General features: G+C 40.3%; 1 protein-coding gene across 2 annotated transcripts in view; it reads right to left on the reverse strand.

Moving 5' to 3' along the window:
• Window positions 1–20913, reverse strand: part of NBEAL1 (neurobeachin like 1) — an 81191-nt gene that overhangs the window by 46591 nt on the left and 13687 nt on the right. For both annotated transcript variants that reach the window (XM_072121145.1, XM_072121144.1), the window contains exons 3-9: window positions 7410–7501; window positions 6340–6501; window positions 4858–4939; window positions 3721–3848; window positions 3095–3177; window positions 2929–3014; window positions 1318–1624 (exon numbers count right to left, since the gene is read on the reverse strand). In XM_072121145.1, the coding sequence (XP_071977246.1) occupies window positions 1318–1624; window positions 2929–3014; window positions 3095–3177; window positions 3721–3848; window positions 4858–4939; window positions 6340–6501; window positions 7410–7501 (940 nt within the window). The remainder of the gene's footprint in view (window positions 1–1317; window positions 1625–2928; window positions 3015–3094; window positions 3178–3720; window positions 3849–4857; window positions 4940–6339; window positions 6502–7409; window positions 7502–20913) is intronic.

Genomic DNA, 20913 nt, shown 5'->3' on the forward strand with positions numbered 1-20913 from the left:
CATGGGTCATTTACATTGTGTTTAAAAATGCAATGCAAATGTAAGGGGTGGAGCTCAGCCTGATCGCATACTCATTTCCTTTGAAACACATGTGATCAGTAGCGGTCAACCAGTGTTTTGCCAGGAGAAGCTTTAGAGCTGTGTCTGGGGAAGCCCTGGGAGATGTAGAGACGCCATATATGGACAGATGGTGATATTTCCACACATCTCTCAAAAGGATTCCCTGCCCGATGTTTGCTCTATGGGAGTCCTCTGTAGACAGATACAAGTAGTCTGTACAACAGTAAAAGTCTTTCAGTACTGCAAGCTACAGAAACCTGGTATTGATCTGTTCTCACTTTGAAAGTATGTGCAAGCCTAGATGAGACCTCCACAGATCACAAGAATTGGGGTCCAACGGGGCTACATCGAACCCCAGTTTTTGTAATCTGTGAAGGTCTCATCTAGGCTTGCACGATGCATCGAAATCACATACTCGGCGCTCTCCGAGATGAGCGGAGCAGCCAGCCGTTCATGGCCGGGCTGCCCCATTCAGCTCTATGGAGCTGACAAAGATTGTCCAGCACCGCACTCATCAATCTCCATCAGCTCCACAGAGATGAACAGGGCAGCCCGGGCATGCAGGTCCTGCTGTTCCACTCATCTCAGAGAGCGATGAGGGGTCTGGTACATCAGACCCTATGTTCTAGTGATCATCGATCAGCAAGTTAGGCCCTATCCTGTAGATTGTTTCATACGAAAACCCCTTTAAAAATATTTTAAAAGGTAAGCCATTGATTACATATGTGTGTGTCCAACTTTTGGTACCCCATGGATCAGCTGAAGGAAAATAAGCAGATTTCAAAGGTTCTGCACACTTTGTAGGATGGTGGTCTGTGGTTTGGACCTCCAACCTTAAGAGCAGAATGTATGTAAACTATGGTAATGAAATTTGCTGCAATTTTGCTTCTGTAAGAATATTGAGTTGGAATTTGAGAAACAATGTAGTATAACTGCTAATATGCAGAGTTTATGTAATATTCTTGTGTTAGTTGTCTGCCCCATGCAACTAGCCCACACCTATCATTGCCTTGTCAATAAGATCTTGGGGCCACAATGAAAGTCACCCTACATTTCCACATTTCACTGCACTAGGGGTCCCATCCTGGTTAGTCATGTTTCAGTTTGCCATACCTTACCCCAAAACCTCTGGTTCACACAATCAGAAACCAAATGGACACATGTATAGTACAGGCTTGGTTTCAACCTGTGATAACAGAATAACCCTGTAATGCCTAAAGCCCTAGATCCTCACATTTTTAATAGTGGAAAACTTACTTAGCATTTTGATCTGCAGTGTGATGAACCTGCTTTCCCATTGCCTGGTTCTTCTCAATCCCGGTAATGCAGAGTGGTCAGAGTTAAGCAGCTTGAAGTAATTCTCTAAAATAGTGCCAATTTCCACCTGCCTCTGGTCAGAACTACTGACCAACAAGATGTGCACAACCTCCGTCAGACACTTCAGGGTCAGCTCTGCTTTACGACTCACTTCTTCTGGGTCACGTTCGTCCCATGTGTCACAGTCTGCCAATACACGCATTAGGACTTCCATGGTTGCAGGTGAAATGAGGAGAAGAGCATTTTTCTACAAAAGGATTTACACAGTTATGAGAGATCAATTAGTCAATGTTTACATAATTAGTCAAAAAGTAATGTTTACATAATGTAAACAATGATTAAGCCTTGTACTCGTCTTAAAATATCCGTCCACTCTTTGGTCCATCTGAGCATACATGTTGTGAGTACGGAGAGAGGAAGAAAACAATAGCATTTAAATTCTACATCCCTTTACTCATTGGAAGGTTGGTTGACCTAGTCGAAATTGCTGCGGTTGCCCAAAGAGTCTAAATACAGCTGCACTATGAAACATAATAAATACAGCTGCACTATGAAACATAATAAATATACCTCAGATATTTAAATACATGATCTATTCTTAAAGGGGCTGATCAGGATGAAAGGGGTTTAAACCATTACCAATATGTTGTGAAGTAGGTGAACACCTTCCAGATCATGTTTCTTTCGTGACTCTGTGTGGTGGCATCATTCCGAAATCAACTTTGAAGTGAGATGTAAATTGCTTGTATAAAGTCATAAAGGCAAAAAGCTCAGCATTGAAGTCAAGCTATCCTCACCTCAAAATGAAGGAGATCTGGTTAGTGGGGTGTCTGGATGCAGGACCATCAATTAAAGTGCAGAGGACATTCTGAAGTGAGGAAAGCTTGACTTCAGTGTTAAACTCTCCGCCTCCTTGACAATATACAAAAAATAACTTCAAAGATAATTTTCTGGACAATGTCAACACGTTGGGCAATGAAATAGACATGATCTAGAAGGTGTTCAGCGGCTTGATGACATACTGGTAGTGGGGCATATTAACATAATAAACACTCTATACTCAGCTCTATATGGCAGCCTTGTTCAGTGTGGGGCTGCCCACCATGCTACCTGAGGTCATGTCCACAGCCGTATCACCATTACAGCTTGCAACAGCTGCTATACACAGAGTCATTGCTGAGCCTCTGTATAACAAGGGCTAGTGGTAACAGAGTACGTCTGTTATATTTATACCCACCTGAGACCTAGATTTAAAAACCCATCCTCTTTAATAAAACCCATCCTCTTTAATAAAACCCATCCTCTTTAATAAAACAAAGATATTGTGAGCTGCAGTACCAGCCATATACAAATAAAGAACTGTACCTGGTAACCAATTAAAGGGACAGGGCTCTTATGTGTGCACTGAAGCCCCCAAATGTTTCTGCAAATACAAAGCTTTACTAAAGCCTAACTAATATTTACGGTCTATCCAAAAAAAAATTTTTTGCAGTCTAGCGAAAACCTTTGATAAGGGTAAATAAATAGAATAACATGGGGGTGACAACTTACTTGCCCGCCAGATAAAACTGCTCCAAACAGATGTAATAAACAACACTTTAAACTTTCTTTGAGATGTTCACTTTCTTGGAAACATTCTGAAACAAAGAGATATGGTTCCATCACAATTATGCAGTAGAAGGAGCCCATTATCCTTACGGTAGACATTAGTACTTACGGTAAAAAAAGGGAATGAATTCTACTGTGAGAGGTGCTGCCTTGTATTTCTGCCTGCTCTTTTCCACAGGACTAATGGTTCGTCTAGAAAATTAAGTGGTTTAATATTAGTAGGAGAGGAAGTCATTCTCAAAGTATTAACCGCTCATAAATTTCCCTTTTATTCTTTATTATATCTATGTTATTAATGCAGCCAAAGACAGACATATCTTCATAAGTGACAAGTAATTAAACTTGTGCCCCTGTCCCCTTTCTGGACCCCAATATTCTCATAGCTGAATAAATATGACACCATTTTATCATTTTTCAGTTTTATAGACTATAAAAAGAAGTTTAGTTTTAAGAAACATTTTTCAAATAAGTATGAAAACAGAAATTGTTTACACAAAGGTGCATAGATCTATTCATGGGGCTGTGTCAGAATATATTTCAGTATAAACCCCTGGAACTTGAAGAGCAAGTCGATAAATCACAAAAAAAAAAAATAACAAACGTGAAGGATCCAGTCCTAAATAGGTTTTTAACATACTATACAAATGGTGTATTATATAGAACTGGATAAGTTATACAGCAGGTTTTCGCGTTTGCTAGTTATGGAATGCGATGTACATTCTTGACAAGACGTACCCCGACACAATATTCCGCCAGTTCCGATATGGGTCATAGAGGCTTTCGCAAAACACCAATGCATGTCTTACAAATTCTTCTATGGGGGCCTGGTCTGTGACTTCCTTCTCCTTTGTTTTACTTTTAAGCTGCAAGAGAGTTTATATAATCCATTACGAATAAAAAGTAAATCTATGTCAACAAGATTAGAAGAGCTGCAAAAATTTGGCAAGTGTTTCCTAGTGACTGCACAAAATAGGTTGTAAGAACGTTCTATCATTTACAAGTTAACAATTTATTAAGACTATAATACAGCCAAAATGGTTACTTTAACAGCTGAATAAGAATTCACTTTTTCCTAAAGGGATCCTTACACCAGAGTGCTATTTTTATCAGGGGGCAGGTTGCTATAGACAAAGTACTGTACATGCCAAATTTGCATTTAAAAAAGGTTAGTGTTATATGGCGTTCAAAATAATGTATGTGAAACTTTACCTGGCTCTCTGCCAGATGCTTCAGCCTAGTCTCAGGGGCGGAAATTTGAAATCAAATCTGCTCTGTTGTACATTTGTACACAATTCCTAACCTCGTCGCTCCTGTCTCCTCACCCCTCCTTCCCCCTGTGTGTCAGCTCACTGCTCACCCTCCGGCATCGCGGTCCTAGGCGAGGATATGAGCGGTTGTGGGAGAGAGGTGCGAGGAGCCAGAAGCGACTAGAATTTGAGTGAATATATTGCAAGGCAAACAGATGTTGTGATTTGAAATTTTCCTCTCTGGGACTCAGGATGAAGCATATGGCAGAGAGCCAGGTAAGATTTTGCATTCTTTACTTCAAACACCATATAACACAGGCATTTTAAAAACATATTTGGCATATACAGTCCTTTGTCTATATCAACCTACTATAATATAGGGATATTTGTCCTTCTGTATAGAAGCAGCTTTAAAAGAAATGTTTAGTAAGTGTGGGTTAGTTTAACTGACACATTCCCTTTAATTGTAAATATTTTGATTCACTAATAAAATACATAATTAACATATATGTATGTAACAGAGAGGCCTATTCAGATCACTTATAAGAGCAAAGTGCCAGCTTTATTTTATTAATTAATGCTCAAAACAATAGCTTAAAATGGCCCAAATATAATGTAAAATTACCTGTTGGACATAGAGCGTTGTCATAGTAATAACATGGTTAATGTAAGAGCAGCATCCAATCTCATCAACATTGGACTGGTTTCTGCAAAGTGATTTAATAAATTAGATCATAAAATATGAATAGATAAAGTAATAGTAAATAGAAACTGCAATATGACTTGGGACCTATGATCACTATCAATAGCTCAAAAGGTTCTATATCATTCTAAAAAGTAATTAATCCCACTGAAAACCAAATTTCAGGAATTTCAGCTCTTTGCAGGTCCATCCTAATTGTCATCTTACAGAAAGGAAGGATCATCAATATCAAAACGGTGAGGGCTGGGACTCCTGGCACCCCAACCAACAGGCTCATAGTGGGAGTCACTGTATCCTCACTACATGGTGGATATAACGGGTGTTTTGATTACCTCAGTTCAGCTATTATTCAGATAAACAAATGGCAAAACATAGAAGATACAACTACTACTTGGTCGCAAGACTGAAAACTATGTGGTCAGTAAAACTGGACATGAGAGAGTACACTGGACCCTGTGGGAATAACAGACACCTAGGGGGAGATCCAAAGAACTGGTGGAGAAAGCACATACAGTAAATCTCCCACTCCTTGCTAGTCTTTGAAATTCTCCAACCCAAACGGCAGTAGCGTCAGGCAGAGAACGGTCAGGTAATGGAGCGGGCAGGGTATGGATGCCCAGCTCATCAATGGTCTACAGGTGGGAACTAGAGAATTTTGCGCCCGTATTTCTATAGAGGCTGCAGCCGGACCACCAGTGGGGGGAAATTAAAAAATTATATTCTAAAAGCCAGTCTTAATTAAATTCCCCCCCCCACATGATTCAACAATAAAACAAATTTACATAGAATTACAGAGAAAAATAACCCAAACACTATATGGAAGACATTAACCCCATCGGGTGCGGTTACTCTCCATAGCCGGTAAGTCTTTGCTGCATATTGCAGCAAAGACTTACCGGTAACACCCACGATCGCTGTCGGCAAAGCTGTCAGCAGTTTCAGCAGCAGCCCTAAAAGTAGAAGCACTGAAAACGTCATGAAAAGTCACACAAAATGACAACGCCAGAAGATGGCAAAATCCAAAAAAAATTGTTTGTGTACAGGAGGTTTTAATTTTTGTAAATTATAAAAAAAATTACAAAACCTATACAAATTTGGTATCTCCGTGATCGTAGCGACCCACTTGTCATTTGGGGCGCACAGTGAAAGACGTAAAATCCAAGCCCACAAGAAAACAACGCAAATGCATTTTTCCACCATTTTCACTGTATTTTGAACTTTTTTTCCGCTTCCCAGTACACGACATGGAATATTCAATACTACCAGTATGAAGTGCAATTTGTTACGCAGAAAACAAGCCGTCACAGAGCTCTTTATGTGTAAAAATAAAGATTTTTAAAGGTGGGGAGTGAAAAATGGAAATTAGAAAACATAAAAGGGCCAGGTCGTTAAGGGGTTAAGCACCTGCAAATGATAATGAAGAATTTGACAAGTAGCAGTGACAAAGCCTGCTGCTCCTCCTCCAGACCATCAGCCGTCTTCTGCACGCAGCACAGCAGCTGGAGCCTAAGCACTGGGAGGATGTGGTCTGCGAGCATGGACAGTCCTGGGGGCTCATCATCAACTCTGCAAACAGAAAGAACACAAGCCATACCCCTGGCAGGTGAGGAAACTATCCAGCATACAAGGCAGACATTTCTAGCACTGCAGTCTAAATGGTGTAAAGGCCATTTCCACTTTGGGGAAACAGTTTCACATTGTTTAATGAAAAGTTAGAGAATTTTCCAATATACTTTCTGTATAAATTCATCATTGTTCTCTAGATCCACACTTGCTGTCATTTAGGAAGCTTCATTGTTTACTTCCTGTAGATAAACCCCAGTCCCTGGTCATGTGATGTCACACAGGTGCACTGTTTAACTTTTTACTACACAACCCATTTAGAGGGTCTTTTACACATTTTATAGGCATATTTACAACCCCAGTAATTCATATGATATCTAAAATTTTGACTACCTTGTCTAACCTTAAGATACTAGCATTGGATTTGCTCCACTGAATCATTTTGTATATAAAGTGGTTGTAGGGTCACTAGAATTCTTCCTTTATTCAAAATATAGGGGATAACTTGCTGATCAGTGGAGGTCCCAGTGAAATGAATAGAGCAGCAGGTCAGGCATGTGCTGCCACTCAATTAACTGTCTGTAAATGGAGTCAGTAATGTGCAAGGCTATTTCCAAAAGCATCAATGAAATCCATAGAGAGGAAGGAGCATGAGCGACACACTTCTTTATTCATTTGGTGTTACACTGGACCACCCGTTCTAATAAACCACCGCTGCAAGCCCCACTAATCAGCAGGTGTTCACCAATCTTCTGTATGGGGAAAATTTGTAATAACTTTACTATTACTTTAAGGCCCTATTATTTGGGCAGCCAAAATGGAACATCTTGTATAAAATGTTTCAGATCCTAAGAAGCATCCCCTTTACAAACATTTTAGATTGGAGCTTTCATTTTTACTTTTTTCTGTACCTGGTTGGTAACTCATCAAAGTCAACATCAAGAACGTGTTCATAACTAGAGACGAAACTGTCCAACCACAGGCGTAGATAGTCCGGGTCTTTCTGCAAGGCAAAAAAACAATATAAAAACATTACATAAAATGGCGAGTAAAACTTTCCCTTTATCACATTACACATGAACACAATTCTGCAGACCAGACAATGCATCAAAACAGGCGGTCCCTGAATTAAGGACATTCATGGATCTTTCTGCCCACTGTGACCTCTGGTGAAGCTCTCTGGATGCTTCACTTTAGTCCCAGGCAGCAGGGATAAGCTGTAAAAGTGTGTGTAAATGAAGGGTTTTTTTTTTTTTAATAATCCTTGTTCCCAATACAGCACAACATTTTGAAAATCCAATTGTCACTGGGACAAATTCTTTTTATCTGGAGCTACAATTACAATATATATCAGCTTCGATAACCTCCGCGATTGCATCGCAGGTGTTATTGGTAAGTCTTTGCGCAATATGCAGCAAATATGCAGCCAAGACTTACCGGCTATGGAGAGGGATCACCTTGTGAGCCCTCTCCACGCACCCACTGCCGGCCCGTGACATGCTATTTCGTCAGAGGTCGTTAAAGTGTTAAATGTAATGTTTAAAGTTCCTTTTGCGTATATATGTAATTGCTTTGATGGAGTTCACGTAGGGGTTTGTTTAGTTTAGCGGAATTTAAATCAATAAAATAATCATCCTTAAGATCCTTTGCATCATGGACCCCATTCTACAGCTCCCACTTCTAACAATACTAACAAAACCTAACCAGATTTTTTAGTTTTTTAACCCTTTAAGCACCTGTTTTATTTTTAGATTTAAGTGATTGCGATTTTTATATATAAAAATCACTCCCGATGGCATTTTAACAGTTAATATCTCCATTTTCCTGACACTTAGGAACGCAAATTTCTATATAAAAGAGGAGACTATTCTTTCAGAGAAAAAAGTAGTGAGGTTCTATGTGTCACAGAGCCAGAGATATAGCCCTCTGAAGTGTACTCCCCACCGGATTCTTATCTGGCAGGCTATAGGGCAGTGGTGGCACCCAGAGCCCTTTCCAGCAGTCCCAGGCAACTTAAGAGATGCTGCTCTCAGAGCCATTTTAAAGCGACACTTTATTGGCTGTTTAGAACTGCTGGGAAAGTGAGAAGGTGTTAACAGAAGTGCATTATCTTTGGAGGTCATCCTGCTGGACCCACCATTCTTCCTGTACAGAGAGGCCCTGGAGAGAAGCTACAATGATAGTTTAATTTTGCCCTCCTTCTGTCAACTGTATTGATGGCCTCAGGTGGCAGATACAATTGAAAGATGTGGAAGAACAGGTAGCATTAAGTTACTGTATAAAATTCCATGCTGGCACTTCACAGTAATTAAGTGGATTTTGGTTGTAGTTTGGGCACTTGGTCTGTAAAAGGTTCCCCATCACTTCTATAGGGAGAATTTGCTGCACATAGGAGCTGCTGCACCTCACAGATATTGGAAATATTGCCTTTATATGTTACTACATTTTGATAAGTAATAATATCAACTAATATTCATGTTTTAACCCTTTCCTATCCAGAACTATCTAAGAACACACTTGCTCTTTTATTTCGTGATAGTTTTTTTTTTTTTTTCAAAAATTGACTGATACAATGAACATTCGATCCTCTTCACCTAATGTAGCTACATAACGACACAACCCAAATACTTATGAAGCATGAAGGGTTCTGTTATAGTGCGGCTAATACAATGGCGCACATCTAAAAGTGACTTTTGTTATATCATTAGATTAGTTTATGGATATAAAATTATTTATTTGGGTTCCCATTGTGTAAGGGAACAAACAATGATAGATCTGAGAAGCTCAGTGCAATTTTCTGCAAAAAATGTTTGGTGTCGCCTGTGGATTTAACTTTCCCTTTGCTGCATAGTTTGGTGAATATACACATGTGGGGTATTTATGATCTCCTCACATCTTGCTTTTTTAGGAAAGTATGTTTTCTTTATAGAAGTATTCTGGATTTGTCCATATTTTAGAAGAAATTTTGAATTTTCATGCAATTTACTGCTGTTTGCTGCAAAGTTGCATGACGGTACTAGTATGTATGAATTGAAAAGTTATTCTTGTTTACATGGTGATTTCTGAAAAAATTTGATTTCGACAGAAAAGGAGCTTTTCATTTTGTGCGTTATATATTTTTAAACACATTTGTGGATAGCAACCAAATATGTCACTATTTTGTTTAAGTATTTTTGGGAGTGTAAATTCTTGATGTTATGTATTGTGGTATATATGAATCTGCTCACTTTGTGTTATTTTTAAATCCCTATTTGTGCGTAAACCTCCACTTCGATGTGAGTTTTATGTAAAACTGTATGTTATAAAGGCATTTTCAATGCACTTTTTGTTTAATAATTTGTGTTTGTCACAAAGTTACATGAGGGTGGTCAAATGTTAATTGCCGAATGCATTGCCTGGTTGTCCGCTTTCAAAAATATATAGGTTTTACTGGTGCCTTTACTTTTAAATTGTTTTATTGATATATTTTGCATGTTGTGACAGTCTTAAAGCAGATATTTAGTTATTTCGGTTTTAGTAATACTATGATGATTTATTCATGTGAACATATCAATATGAGCCATTTGTGAACTCTACACAGGGCGGCTCCAGCACCTGGCATAACTGGGCAAGTGCCGGGGCCCAGAGAGTTGCCGGGGGTCAACACATGCTGTGCACCTCTTCACTCTGCACTTCCTGTGATGACTGAGGAAGAGCTGAGTCCTGCACTGTTCCTCCCCAATCAGACAAAGCACAGGACTGACAGAGGCTACTGAGCTGCCTGTGTGATGCAACACATTACAGGTTAAACACTCCCCACATCTCCTCTTCACATATGTATATGCTGAAATCGTTCAGCTCTGAAATCAGGACGAAGAGGTGGAGAAGGAGAAGCCTGAGACTCCCCTGCGTGATACCAGGCAGACACCACAGGGTGTGTGATGGTATGTGACATGTAAGGATTAGAGATGAGCGAGCACTAAAATGCTCGGGTGCTCGTTATTCGATACAAACTTTTCCCGATGCTCGAGTGCTCGTATCTAATAACGAACCCCATTAAAGTCAATGGGGGACCTGAACATTTTTTCACTGAAAGAACACATTAAAAGAACAGTGCAGAATAACACAATATACATGTTTGCAGATGTTTTCCTTGTAAGAACACATTGAAATAACACTATTCTTCACATTGCAGGTGTTTGCGCGTGTCTTCCGATAAGTTCGGAGATACGCGCGCACACCTGCAAAGTGAAGAATATAATAAAAACAGTGAAAACAGTGAACACGGGACCATTTAAGTGCAGAACACATTGAAAGAACACTATTCTTCACATTCCAGACGTTCACGCACATCTCCTAACTTAGCGGGAGACACGCGCGAACACCTGCAATGTGAAGAATAGTGTTATTTCAATGTGTTCTTACAAGGAAAACAACTGTAAACATGTGTAATGTGTTATTGTTCACTGTAAACGCTGTTCTTCACTGTCTTTTATTAATTTAATGCTCGATCTCAAGCCGGCAAGATACTCCTCCGAGCAACTAGCCGGTCCGAGTATGCTAATCTCTAGTAAGGATGTGTACTACTGATCCATATGTGGAGTGTGTTGTATGTGCGATGATGTGTTTGCCAGCATGTGTGTCTGTCTTCATGTATCTGTATGCATGTACCTATACTTGTTTGCATGTATCTGTATGCATGTAGCTATACTTGTCTGCATGTGTGTCTACCTGTATATATCTTTCAGCATGTGTAAATGTGGCCTGGTTTATAGACTAAAAATATTAATCATCTCAAAATGTACAATAATAATAATAATAATCTTTATTTATATAGCGCCATCAAATTCCGTAGCGCTTTACAAGAGAAGCATAGAGGGTTCTGTGTCAGCAATGATGTGTATTATGAGGTTCTGCAGCAGCAGAAGTGTGTATTATGATGTTCGGCAGCAGTAATGTGTATTATGAGGTTCTGCAGCAGCTGAGGTGTGTATTATGAGGTTACGCAGCAGCTAAGGTGTGTATTATGTTCTGGAGCAGCTCAGTTGAAGCTTCAGTTTTATTACTTGGGAGAAGGAAGGGGCACAAATGTTTAGGTTCGCCCTGTTGGTTAAATGACCTCAAAACTGCCCTGACCGTGACACGGGCGTTTGGGATGATAAACTAGGGAATATTTTAGGGAACAGGAGACTGTTTTAGCTTTTGAATTTTTAATGCTGCCACGTGAGTTGACTGCAAAGGGGCCCATTGAGGCTCTGTCGCCCAGGAGCCTACTGAAACCTGGAGCCGGTCCTGACTCTACCCATGTCTGTCTATTACATTTAGGAGCTGTAAAGGTAAATATTATATAAAGGTTTCAGTTTGAATCAAAATTGCACGAAGGTGTCTATGTCTATAGACTCTTTAATGCAATTTTGAAAATGGGGCTAGTGTCTGCTTTCAGAAAATATGTGGTTTGCTGCGGTTTAATTCTTTTTGCTGTAATCTCAATTTTATTTGTAAACAGCAAAATTGCTCTGGCCAATAACGTGACAAAATATACAGAAATGCCTGGCAGTGAAAATATTAATACCCTTGGTTGAATTCCAGGGTAAAGATGCTTATCTATCTCCTGTCTCATATAATCTGACCATTTATATATCTCACTTTTTCAATCAATCTTTTCTCTTCTACTGTATTCATCTCTCATATCTATCTACTGTATATATCATCTACTTTATAGTTCTGCATCTAGAAATCTCTATCATCTTTCATATTTATCTTCTATCATAATAATTATAATTAGTAATTCTTTATTTATATAGTGAATACAGATTATGCAGCGCTGCAGATCAGTCCCTGTCCCCATGTAGCTCACAATCTAATCAACCTACGCCAATGGTTTTGGAGTGTGTGGAGGACCCGGAGGAAACCCACGCAAACACAGAGAGAACGTACAAACTCTCTGCAGATGTTGACCAGCGCTGCAAGGCAGTAGTGCTAACCACCGAGACGCAGTGCTCCCATATTACAGTTTGTTTTACCATACTAAAGGAGCCTCTTACCGACTGTGACTGGTCATAAAATAGTTTTATTTTGGGGCCCCACTTTTAGTTTTGCCCAGTCCCCCACTTTGTCTAGAACCGGCCCTGGTTCCATGGTGTTAGACCCCACAGATAAACAAATGACCTATCCTAATAGCAGGTCAATAATATCAGGTTTAAGTGACCTATTTTTATGCTTAGAATTTCTTTAATTCTATATATAATTTCTATCGTTAAAATTTTTTAAAAGCAAATGCTGGGACAAGGTGACTTGTAGATATAAAGGGGTATATAAGACCACCATCCTACCAATGGGTAGCCACCTTTTCTTATTTATTTTAGGGATTCTCAGGATAAATGCAGCAATGGTGGCCACATATTTGTCCTTCTGTGTATCAAGGTCATCATTTATTCCCCTGTCTGTATGTATAACTATGTATTTTCAATTCCCCCGAGGAAGAGAGAACTGGGAACAAAGCCAAAACAGGGAGTGCAGCCAGGGCAGGGCAATACATTCCTTCCATAGCGTAGAGCAAAAATTCATCTCAAGTACACAATCCTCTCCACGTGTTTTCAGCCTCTCTTCACTTCCAATATGAGATCATCTAAAAACCCAGACATGCATCGCAACACAGTGGGCACACCAGGACCATAACAAGGCACTCGCTGCTCCAACCCGAATACTCTAAAATACAATCAATTACTTGCATTAAGTCTCATTTGTATCTATAGAAATAAATCCTTAGTTGGGGGTCAGTCTAGACAAAGCACAAAAGCAGAGGTCACTTCACATCATAATTATATTTATTTAGACATATATTTTATTTTTTAGTTCAACTCAAAATCAGTTTGGCACTGAAACAGAACTACAGAAAAAAGATAACACAAATCAGTCCGACAGGAGAAGATTGGACTAAAAATAAATTTCAAAGCCAGGACCAGAGTCAAGAACAGACAGAAAAAAAATATACCAAGTACTGGCCAGTTTGTTTTCTACTTACATAACCCACCAGCCTTGACTTCATCAATAGGTACCGGTCCAGCACTTAAAGAGGACCTGTCACCCTTAAAAACGGCACTAGGAGCTGCTTAATAAAGTAAGCTCCTAGTGCTAAATCAACCTCCACAAACGCTGCGATGTACACCGGTAACACCGGACTGCTCTCAAAGCAGTCCGGCGTATTCATGAGGGTGCAGGATTAGGGTCGGTGACTGCCGCAGTCACCTCTGGCCTATGGAGAGGGCGAGGCGGTCCGGGGAAGAGGCAGCGCCCTGGGCCTCCCCCAGATGAATACGCTGGACCGCTTTTGAGAGCGGTCCTGCATTTCCAGTGTACAGCGCAGCAGTGTTTGTTAGCGTTATAAGAGATTTCCGATAACGCTAGCATTGTAACACTGCTGCGTTTGTTTTAGCACTAGGAGCAGCTTACTTTAGTACGCAGGCAGCTCCTAGTGCTGTTTTTGAGGGTGACATGTGCTCTTCAAGAGGTGGGTAAGGTTTCTGGTAACCCCTTAAGGGTGCAGTCACACGTTGTCAGCAATGCATTTAGAAACACAATGCAATCAGAATGGGGAGGGGCTTGTGCCTATCACATCTTTGCTTCAGTGGAAATGCATGGTATCTGTCACGGTTAGTGACAGGTACCCATAGAACCTTATTAACTAAATTACACCCATTTTTTAACCAAAAATTGTTTGCCCTATAATAATAAACTTTGTAATCCTACCTCCCATCAAAAGGGGCATGTCATGTTCGACTGGCCCCTCACAATGCCATATGCCTCCGCACCATTTATGTCATGTGACCAGGGTGATGTCAACTAAGGTCCTTTACCCAGTAACATTACAGTCTACACCATGTATGTATCTGATCACATGAAATCACAGCATGCATCCATGGTCTTCTACTTTTTCCCCAATCTCCATGTTAGCGTGCTGTGATTTCATGTGATCAGATTGGGTAGATGTAACTGGATAAATGACCTTAGATGACTGTGGTCACATGACATGACAATGATGTAACAGAACTCTGTATCAACTTTCCAGTAAATGTAAAACATTTGACAGCACACAGCATTTTCTACCTCTAATAATAAGTAAACAGAGCTGTATATGTCTGTAGTTGAATACTGGCAGATAGTTCCCAAGTACTAGTTCTATACAGCAGCATGTCCCTGCAGTGAGACCTGTCAATCAGGAACAAGGAGGCAGGGCAATGCAAGTAAAATTTATTATGCTCCACTCCATTAATATCGTTGGACTAACATCAGGTAAGTGGAATATAAGTTTACAAACTGAGTTTTGTAACATTGCAGCTATGGAAAGGAACCCTTTAGAGGGGAAGACAATGCTTTTTAATTATAGTTTTTATGATTTTGGGTGGTTAATTTAAATGGCAGGTTCTTTTTAAAGCAATACAGATCACACATTATAGACTACATGGCTTAAAAGTATAAGTGTGTTGTAGAATTCAGGGACCAAAATGAAAATATTTAAAAGAAAACACTATCTTTTCCATAGAAATCAAGTGATAAAAAAAGTTTTTTTCCACAAAAGAAAAACTCTCACATATCAATCCCCTAGTGATGTTAACACAAAGATAATTTTGACCCTTTACTTTACAATTTTATTCAGTTTTATTGCCGTTTTAGCTCCTATCACTCCCACGGCTGCACAGTTTAAAATAGCAGGGAGTGGGCGGGGCCTCTCTAAGCAGACACATTGGGCACATTTACGTACCCGGTCCTGTCTCGATCCAGCGGAGCGTTCTCAGTCGAGGAATCGGGTCTTCCAGCGATTCACTAAGGTAGTGCACCCATTGTCCACCAGGTATCGCTGCTGCGCCGAGGTCTGCCAGAGTTCACCAACCTATTCCCGGTGCATGTAAGCGTGTGTCAAGCGATACATTTTTTTTTTTGTAAATACCGCGGTTTTTCCGAATCCGTTGCTTTTCCGGCGGCCACGTCCCCCGATTTCCGTCGCATGCATGCCGGCGCCGATGCGCCACAATCCGATCGCGTGCGCCAAAAACCCGGGGCAATTCGGTGCAAACCGGTCATTTTTGGGAAACCCGACGAAAAAGAGCGATTCGGACCCTTAGTAAATGTGCCCCATTATAATCGATCTAGTTCTGTGGGGTGACAACGCGGTTACAATATCAGGGTAAAGGTGTATATACACTTCCTTCTGGCTTCTGACATTGACATTGTACACTGACACAGAGATGAGACAGATCAGAGATGCATGAGATTACACAGAGGCTGATAGACTTACACTGTTAAACTGTGAGCTCTGCTACATCTCACAGATATGTGCCTGCCTCCCCCTTCCCCCGGATCACTTATCTCCTTGTAGCTTGTAGTTAGCAGCCTCTCTCTCTGCTCACAATCTCCTGGCAGGAAATCAGTGAGTGTCTCTGAGCTCCATGCAGGGGGCGTGGCTAGAGTCACAGCAGAGAGACACAGAAATTCCACAATCTCACACAAAAATCTAGGGGCAACTCAAATTGTGTACAGCAGGATTGATAGAGACAGGTTGGAATTATATCTGTGAAATGCTGCATTTTTGTAAATAACAATGAATTAGAGAATGTGTTATTTTGTTATCCTGAGAACATATAAGAAACCGGTCTAAGTGGGAATACCCCTTTAACACAAGTAAGGTATTCCTACTTCTAAAAATGGCCATACCATTAAAATCTGCTCAGATTATTTTCCACAATGTGTGTATGGCATTTTCATAAATCCCATACACTCCATCACTCTGAAATTTCATATGGCAAATCTGCAGATGATACACCATGTGTGTGGGCAGCCTTATTCCAAAGGCTGAGCCTCGTTTTATTTCACACAGAATTGTTCTATCCTTTACAAAGTATTGTAACATTTTCATAAACATACTACGTCTCAAGTCAAGGGTCATTCTGTTACCTACATGAGCTCCAGTAAGTTATTACATGATAACTCATCAAACATTCACATATGGACAACTGCAAGTTGATGTGCATTACAAACAAAAGCAGCTGTTCTTCCCCGATACAGGCACACAGCGTGCGGCGTCATAAATAAGAAACAGGTGGACCCGGAAATACACCGGAAAACGCCAACATGTGCAGCCCGGCCTGGGGTAAGTCACAGCTATAGACCCAAGTGACAAATAGCAACCACAAGTAACTGCGCCAATTTCACTCAAGTACTGATCCCCTTATGGCCTCATGTAATGTTATCATTATTATTCATCTGTGGCATCAGGAATAGGAGATCATTATAATACAGAAGCAAGAAAAACAACCCTAACATCTTTCCAAAATGGTAATAATACTCATCTCACTTTTTTAAGGAGTATTTTCAATCAAGAAGGAGTATGAAATGCTCATACAAATATATAACTCCTTGTATAGTGTTAATAGACGTTTATTTATAAAAGAAAATCGTCACAGCCCCTGTTTTTTGTGGTTAAGTAGCCACTTGAGACAATTATAGTGATATTACATCACGTTTTTAACAAGAGGTGCACAACCTTTTCATTGTCTCCCCAGACATTTCAACCTAAAGAGCGGGTTGTGCATGGCGGCCGCCACAGACCCCCACCCCAAAGAGCGGTCCGGGGGTCACGCCGGCTCCAGACCTCCCACAGAATGGGCCGGGGCTGGCACCTCTACATTGATTTCATTTATTTTTGGGGGGTTGAGGGCATAACTATGTGTTCCCTGCTAATCTTATATGTAGATCAAAGATAACAGTGATATAATGGTAACAGCGGTTATCACTGATCTGTATACAAGGAGATGCAGAGCGGACCCACCCTGCACGCCGCTCACTGTATACAGGGGCAGGTGAGACTACAAGGGGCTGATGATATTGGCCCCCTGCCACACTACAGGATCGGGCAGTCACATAGAGAGCTCAATCCTGTTGATTGCACACTGCCATGGGGGTGGGCTCCAGCCTGCGGCAGCTGTACGGCACCATGAGCTCCGGTCCCATGACTTTCTATTGGAGGCACAAGCTGGCCCGACAGGGGAGCAGGGCGCAGCACTGCATTATATGCGCTGCTGAGAGGTGCGGGCATGCAATTGCAGCGGTAGCCAGCGCTTCAACAAGAAAATCACCAAGCGCATATGGTAGCACTTGGTGTTTTTTTAAGTAGAGTTAATCAGCGTCTACAAGCGTCATAGAGCCGTTATCACAATCTCTGCTGACAAGTCTGCAGCGTTTGTTCTTTCTTGTCACCTGTAGACTGGCATACAGAGCAGGATTTATAGGCCCCAAGTAAAGATCCACTGCAGGGAAAAACGTAAGTAAACTATTGAATTTAATATTCAGTAGATTCTCCTTTGGCAGTGATCGCCTCTCCCAAATATTTCCTAGTGCAAATCCACAACTTCTCTTGCAAAATAGCTTTCTGTTCCTCTGGGAGATCAGTGTTTCTAGGATGCCTTGTGTGTCCTTCAGGCCATGTCCCAGGGTCAACATCTGCAAAGAGTTTGTATGTTCTCTCCGAGTTTGCATGAGTTTCCTCTGGGTCCTCCGGTTTCCTCCCACACTCCAAAACATACTGTTAGATTGATTAGATTGTTACCCCCATTGGGGACAGGGACTGATCTGGCAAGTTGTGTGCAGTGCTGCGTACTTTATATAAATAAATGAAATATTATTATTCTCATTATCATCATTATTATTATGTAATGTTCAAAATAGGCCAATAAGGAATCATGGACAACCCCTTTCAAGATTCACTCGTTGAGTACTTTAGGTCATTGTCTTGTTATATCAACCAACATCTCTTTAGCTTGAGGTCATGTCCTTTCTAGAATTCCCTTTTATATGAAATCTTGTTGTTTACCTATTAAAAAGTCCCCAATGTCATGTGAAAAAGACCTAGAAGAGAAAAAAAAGTCCTAGAGAAGGGTCAAGTTTTGAGGCTGCAGTGAAAGTGTCACTTCACAAGCCTTGTGAGATCTGAAAGAGATTCTTATTAATATAGCACCAAAATAATGGCTCTAGGTATTAAAAACACAAACAAACAGATATGGGAATCTGAAGTAATGGTCCCTTTCAACCTCTACAGGTGAGAATATGACTCTTCTCTGCTCATAATCAAATGACTTTGAAATATATTATTTTATATAGGTAAACAGGTGACATTTCATATAAAAGAGGGAATTCAGGAAAGGACATTTTATACTATACCTGAGGGGGCTGAGAGTTTAATTGGTAGAATCTGGTTCCATTTAAGGACTAAGTTCTGCCGATAGATTTGTGGTTCTATGGCTTGTTTTCTCATCTATTCAGAGGTTACAGATGATAACAGAAACACAATATAGTGCATGATGATATAAAAACAATAAACATTGTCCTGTCATTGAGATGTACCCGATCACGAATGGCTGAGCTTTCTACAAAGTCATTATGATACGATGAACTAATGACTTCCCCTATCTTGGGATCAGCTCTAGTTACCAGAAGAACAGGTTCTAGGAGATAACAGACATTTACAGCCAGGGACAGATTTACAAAGCAGGACTTTTGGCGACATTGATTCCAGTCACAGAAAATTTGACAGCACGCTCTAAAGGTCAGAAAGCCGTCGTGAATGTGCCCGCGTCTTCAAGGGGAAACGACAAACACAGATCTGTTCTGCATGGATTTCTGGGCTGTAGAATTCCATGAATCCAGGGCTCTGTATTTCATTACATTCTAAATATGACCACAAATTTATAATATTTTAGAATCTCTTACAGATCAGATCAGCCCAACACAAAAAGACTGAGGGATGACGTGGCGACAAGTGAAGAGGAGCCAGTGGCATCAGAGAAATGTGCCAGGCAGTAATGAGAGTAAAACGTGGCATCCCAGCCCGAGATGGCATATTTATACCCCACAGGATACATCATAGGGGTATTCATCTATTGGGAAGAGATGGGAAGGGGAGAGAGGGGAATAGATGGAAAATTGTAGTTTTTCACTCTACCATCGGGCCGGGAGTTGCAGAAACAACCAGCCACAAAATAAAGGGGACTTGGAGCAGGCTACCCATGTTATCATAACTCTATGGCTGTGGCAGTGATAACAGGGTTTGCTATCCCCTGTAATTCAGGGGGGGGGGGGGTCTGCATATCAAGTACAACTTTGTATGTTATATAGTTATTTGTATTTACAAACATAGATTATATATGTATATATATAAAAAATATATTATTATATAAAAGTTATAATCTCTGTTAAAAATATTCTATTTCAATATAATTGAATACGCAGTCCCCGGACGCCCCCCCGGACAATACACAGTCCCCAGATGGCACCCCTTATAAACTAGCATAATGTCAACTAATAAATAGTTTCAGCAAATCTCTTGCATTTATACAGCTCTCTTTGGAGCCAGGTAGTAGTTAGGAAGTCTACACATATTCTGAGTCTAAACCAGACAACTATTTCTTCAATTTCAGCAAGTGCATGGTTAAGAGAAGCAAAAACAGAAGCCAACGAGATTGAATTCTCCAATTCAAAAAACTGTCGCTTCCAGGATTGGATCTGTGACTTTCCAACTTCCAAAAACAGTACAATGACAAATAAAGCAAGAATGCAGCAGCTGTGAGGTCCCAAAGAACGTAGCAAAGTGTCTGTACACCCTGTTAAATAGTCACTTGCTTAAAAAGACATTGTAACAGACAATCCCCTGTCATGTAGTCAAGTTGCTGAACTTCATAAATAAACCATAAACCATTTGAAGTCATACGTAAACCATAAGAATCTGCAATTAGTAAGTAATTGTAAAGTATAGTGCAAAATAGAAGAAAAAAACTAAATAAACACAAATAAGAAATATACATTTTGCCATCTGCTTTGACACCTCAAAAAAGGAAAATTGGTGAAACATTCCCTATAAAGAAGAGACTTTTTCAGTATCCGCTAGAGACATTTATAGCTGCGAAGTGCCACATCACTATTATCTTGCAGCTGTAGTTTAATAACATTGTGATGCCAAGAGACAATCTGGATACAAGAACAGACACAGATATGAATAATCCCACAGCACAAGTACACTCCACAAGTAGAAAGAGAACATAGTAAAGTTATATAATAAAGAGTCAATAACACAACACAGCCTGGAGCTACAGCTGGAGCAGAAGACATAATACAGGAAACATGCAGAGAGAGGGACCCCAGTATATCCGGGTCACACATGTCCATAAAACCTTCAGCCCTAGGTGATGATTGAGATATTCCCTGCACTTACTGTTTGGTCATAAAATTTACACAACTTTGAAGAACAGGTAAAAACACATTAACTCGACTCCCTAGCAATTTCCAATAATAGAAATGACACAACCTCATATTAAGAATGAACTCTGCACTGCTATTACCTATGACAACACAGAAACTATTGCCAAATAACACCTACTGCATGAATAG

The sequence above is a fragment of the Engystomops pustulosus genome, chromosome 8, assembly GCF_040894005.1.
Source record: "Engystomops pustulosus chromosome 8, aEngPut4.maternal, whole genome shotgun sequence".
NCBI lineage: Eukaryota > Metazoa > Chordata > Amphibia > Anura > Leptodactylidae > Engystomops > Engystomops pustulosus.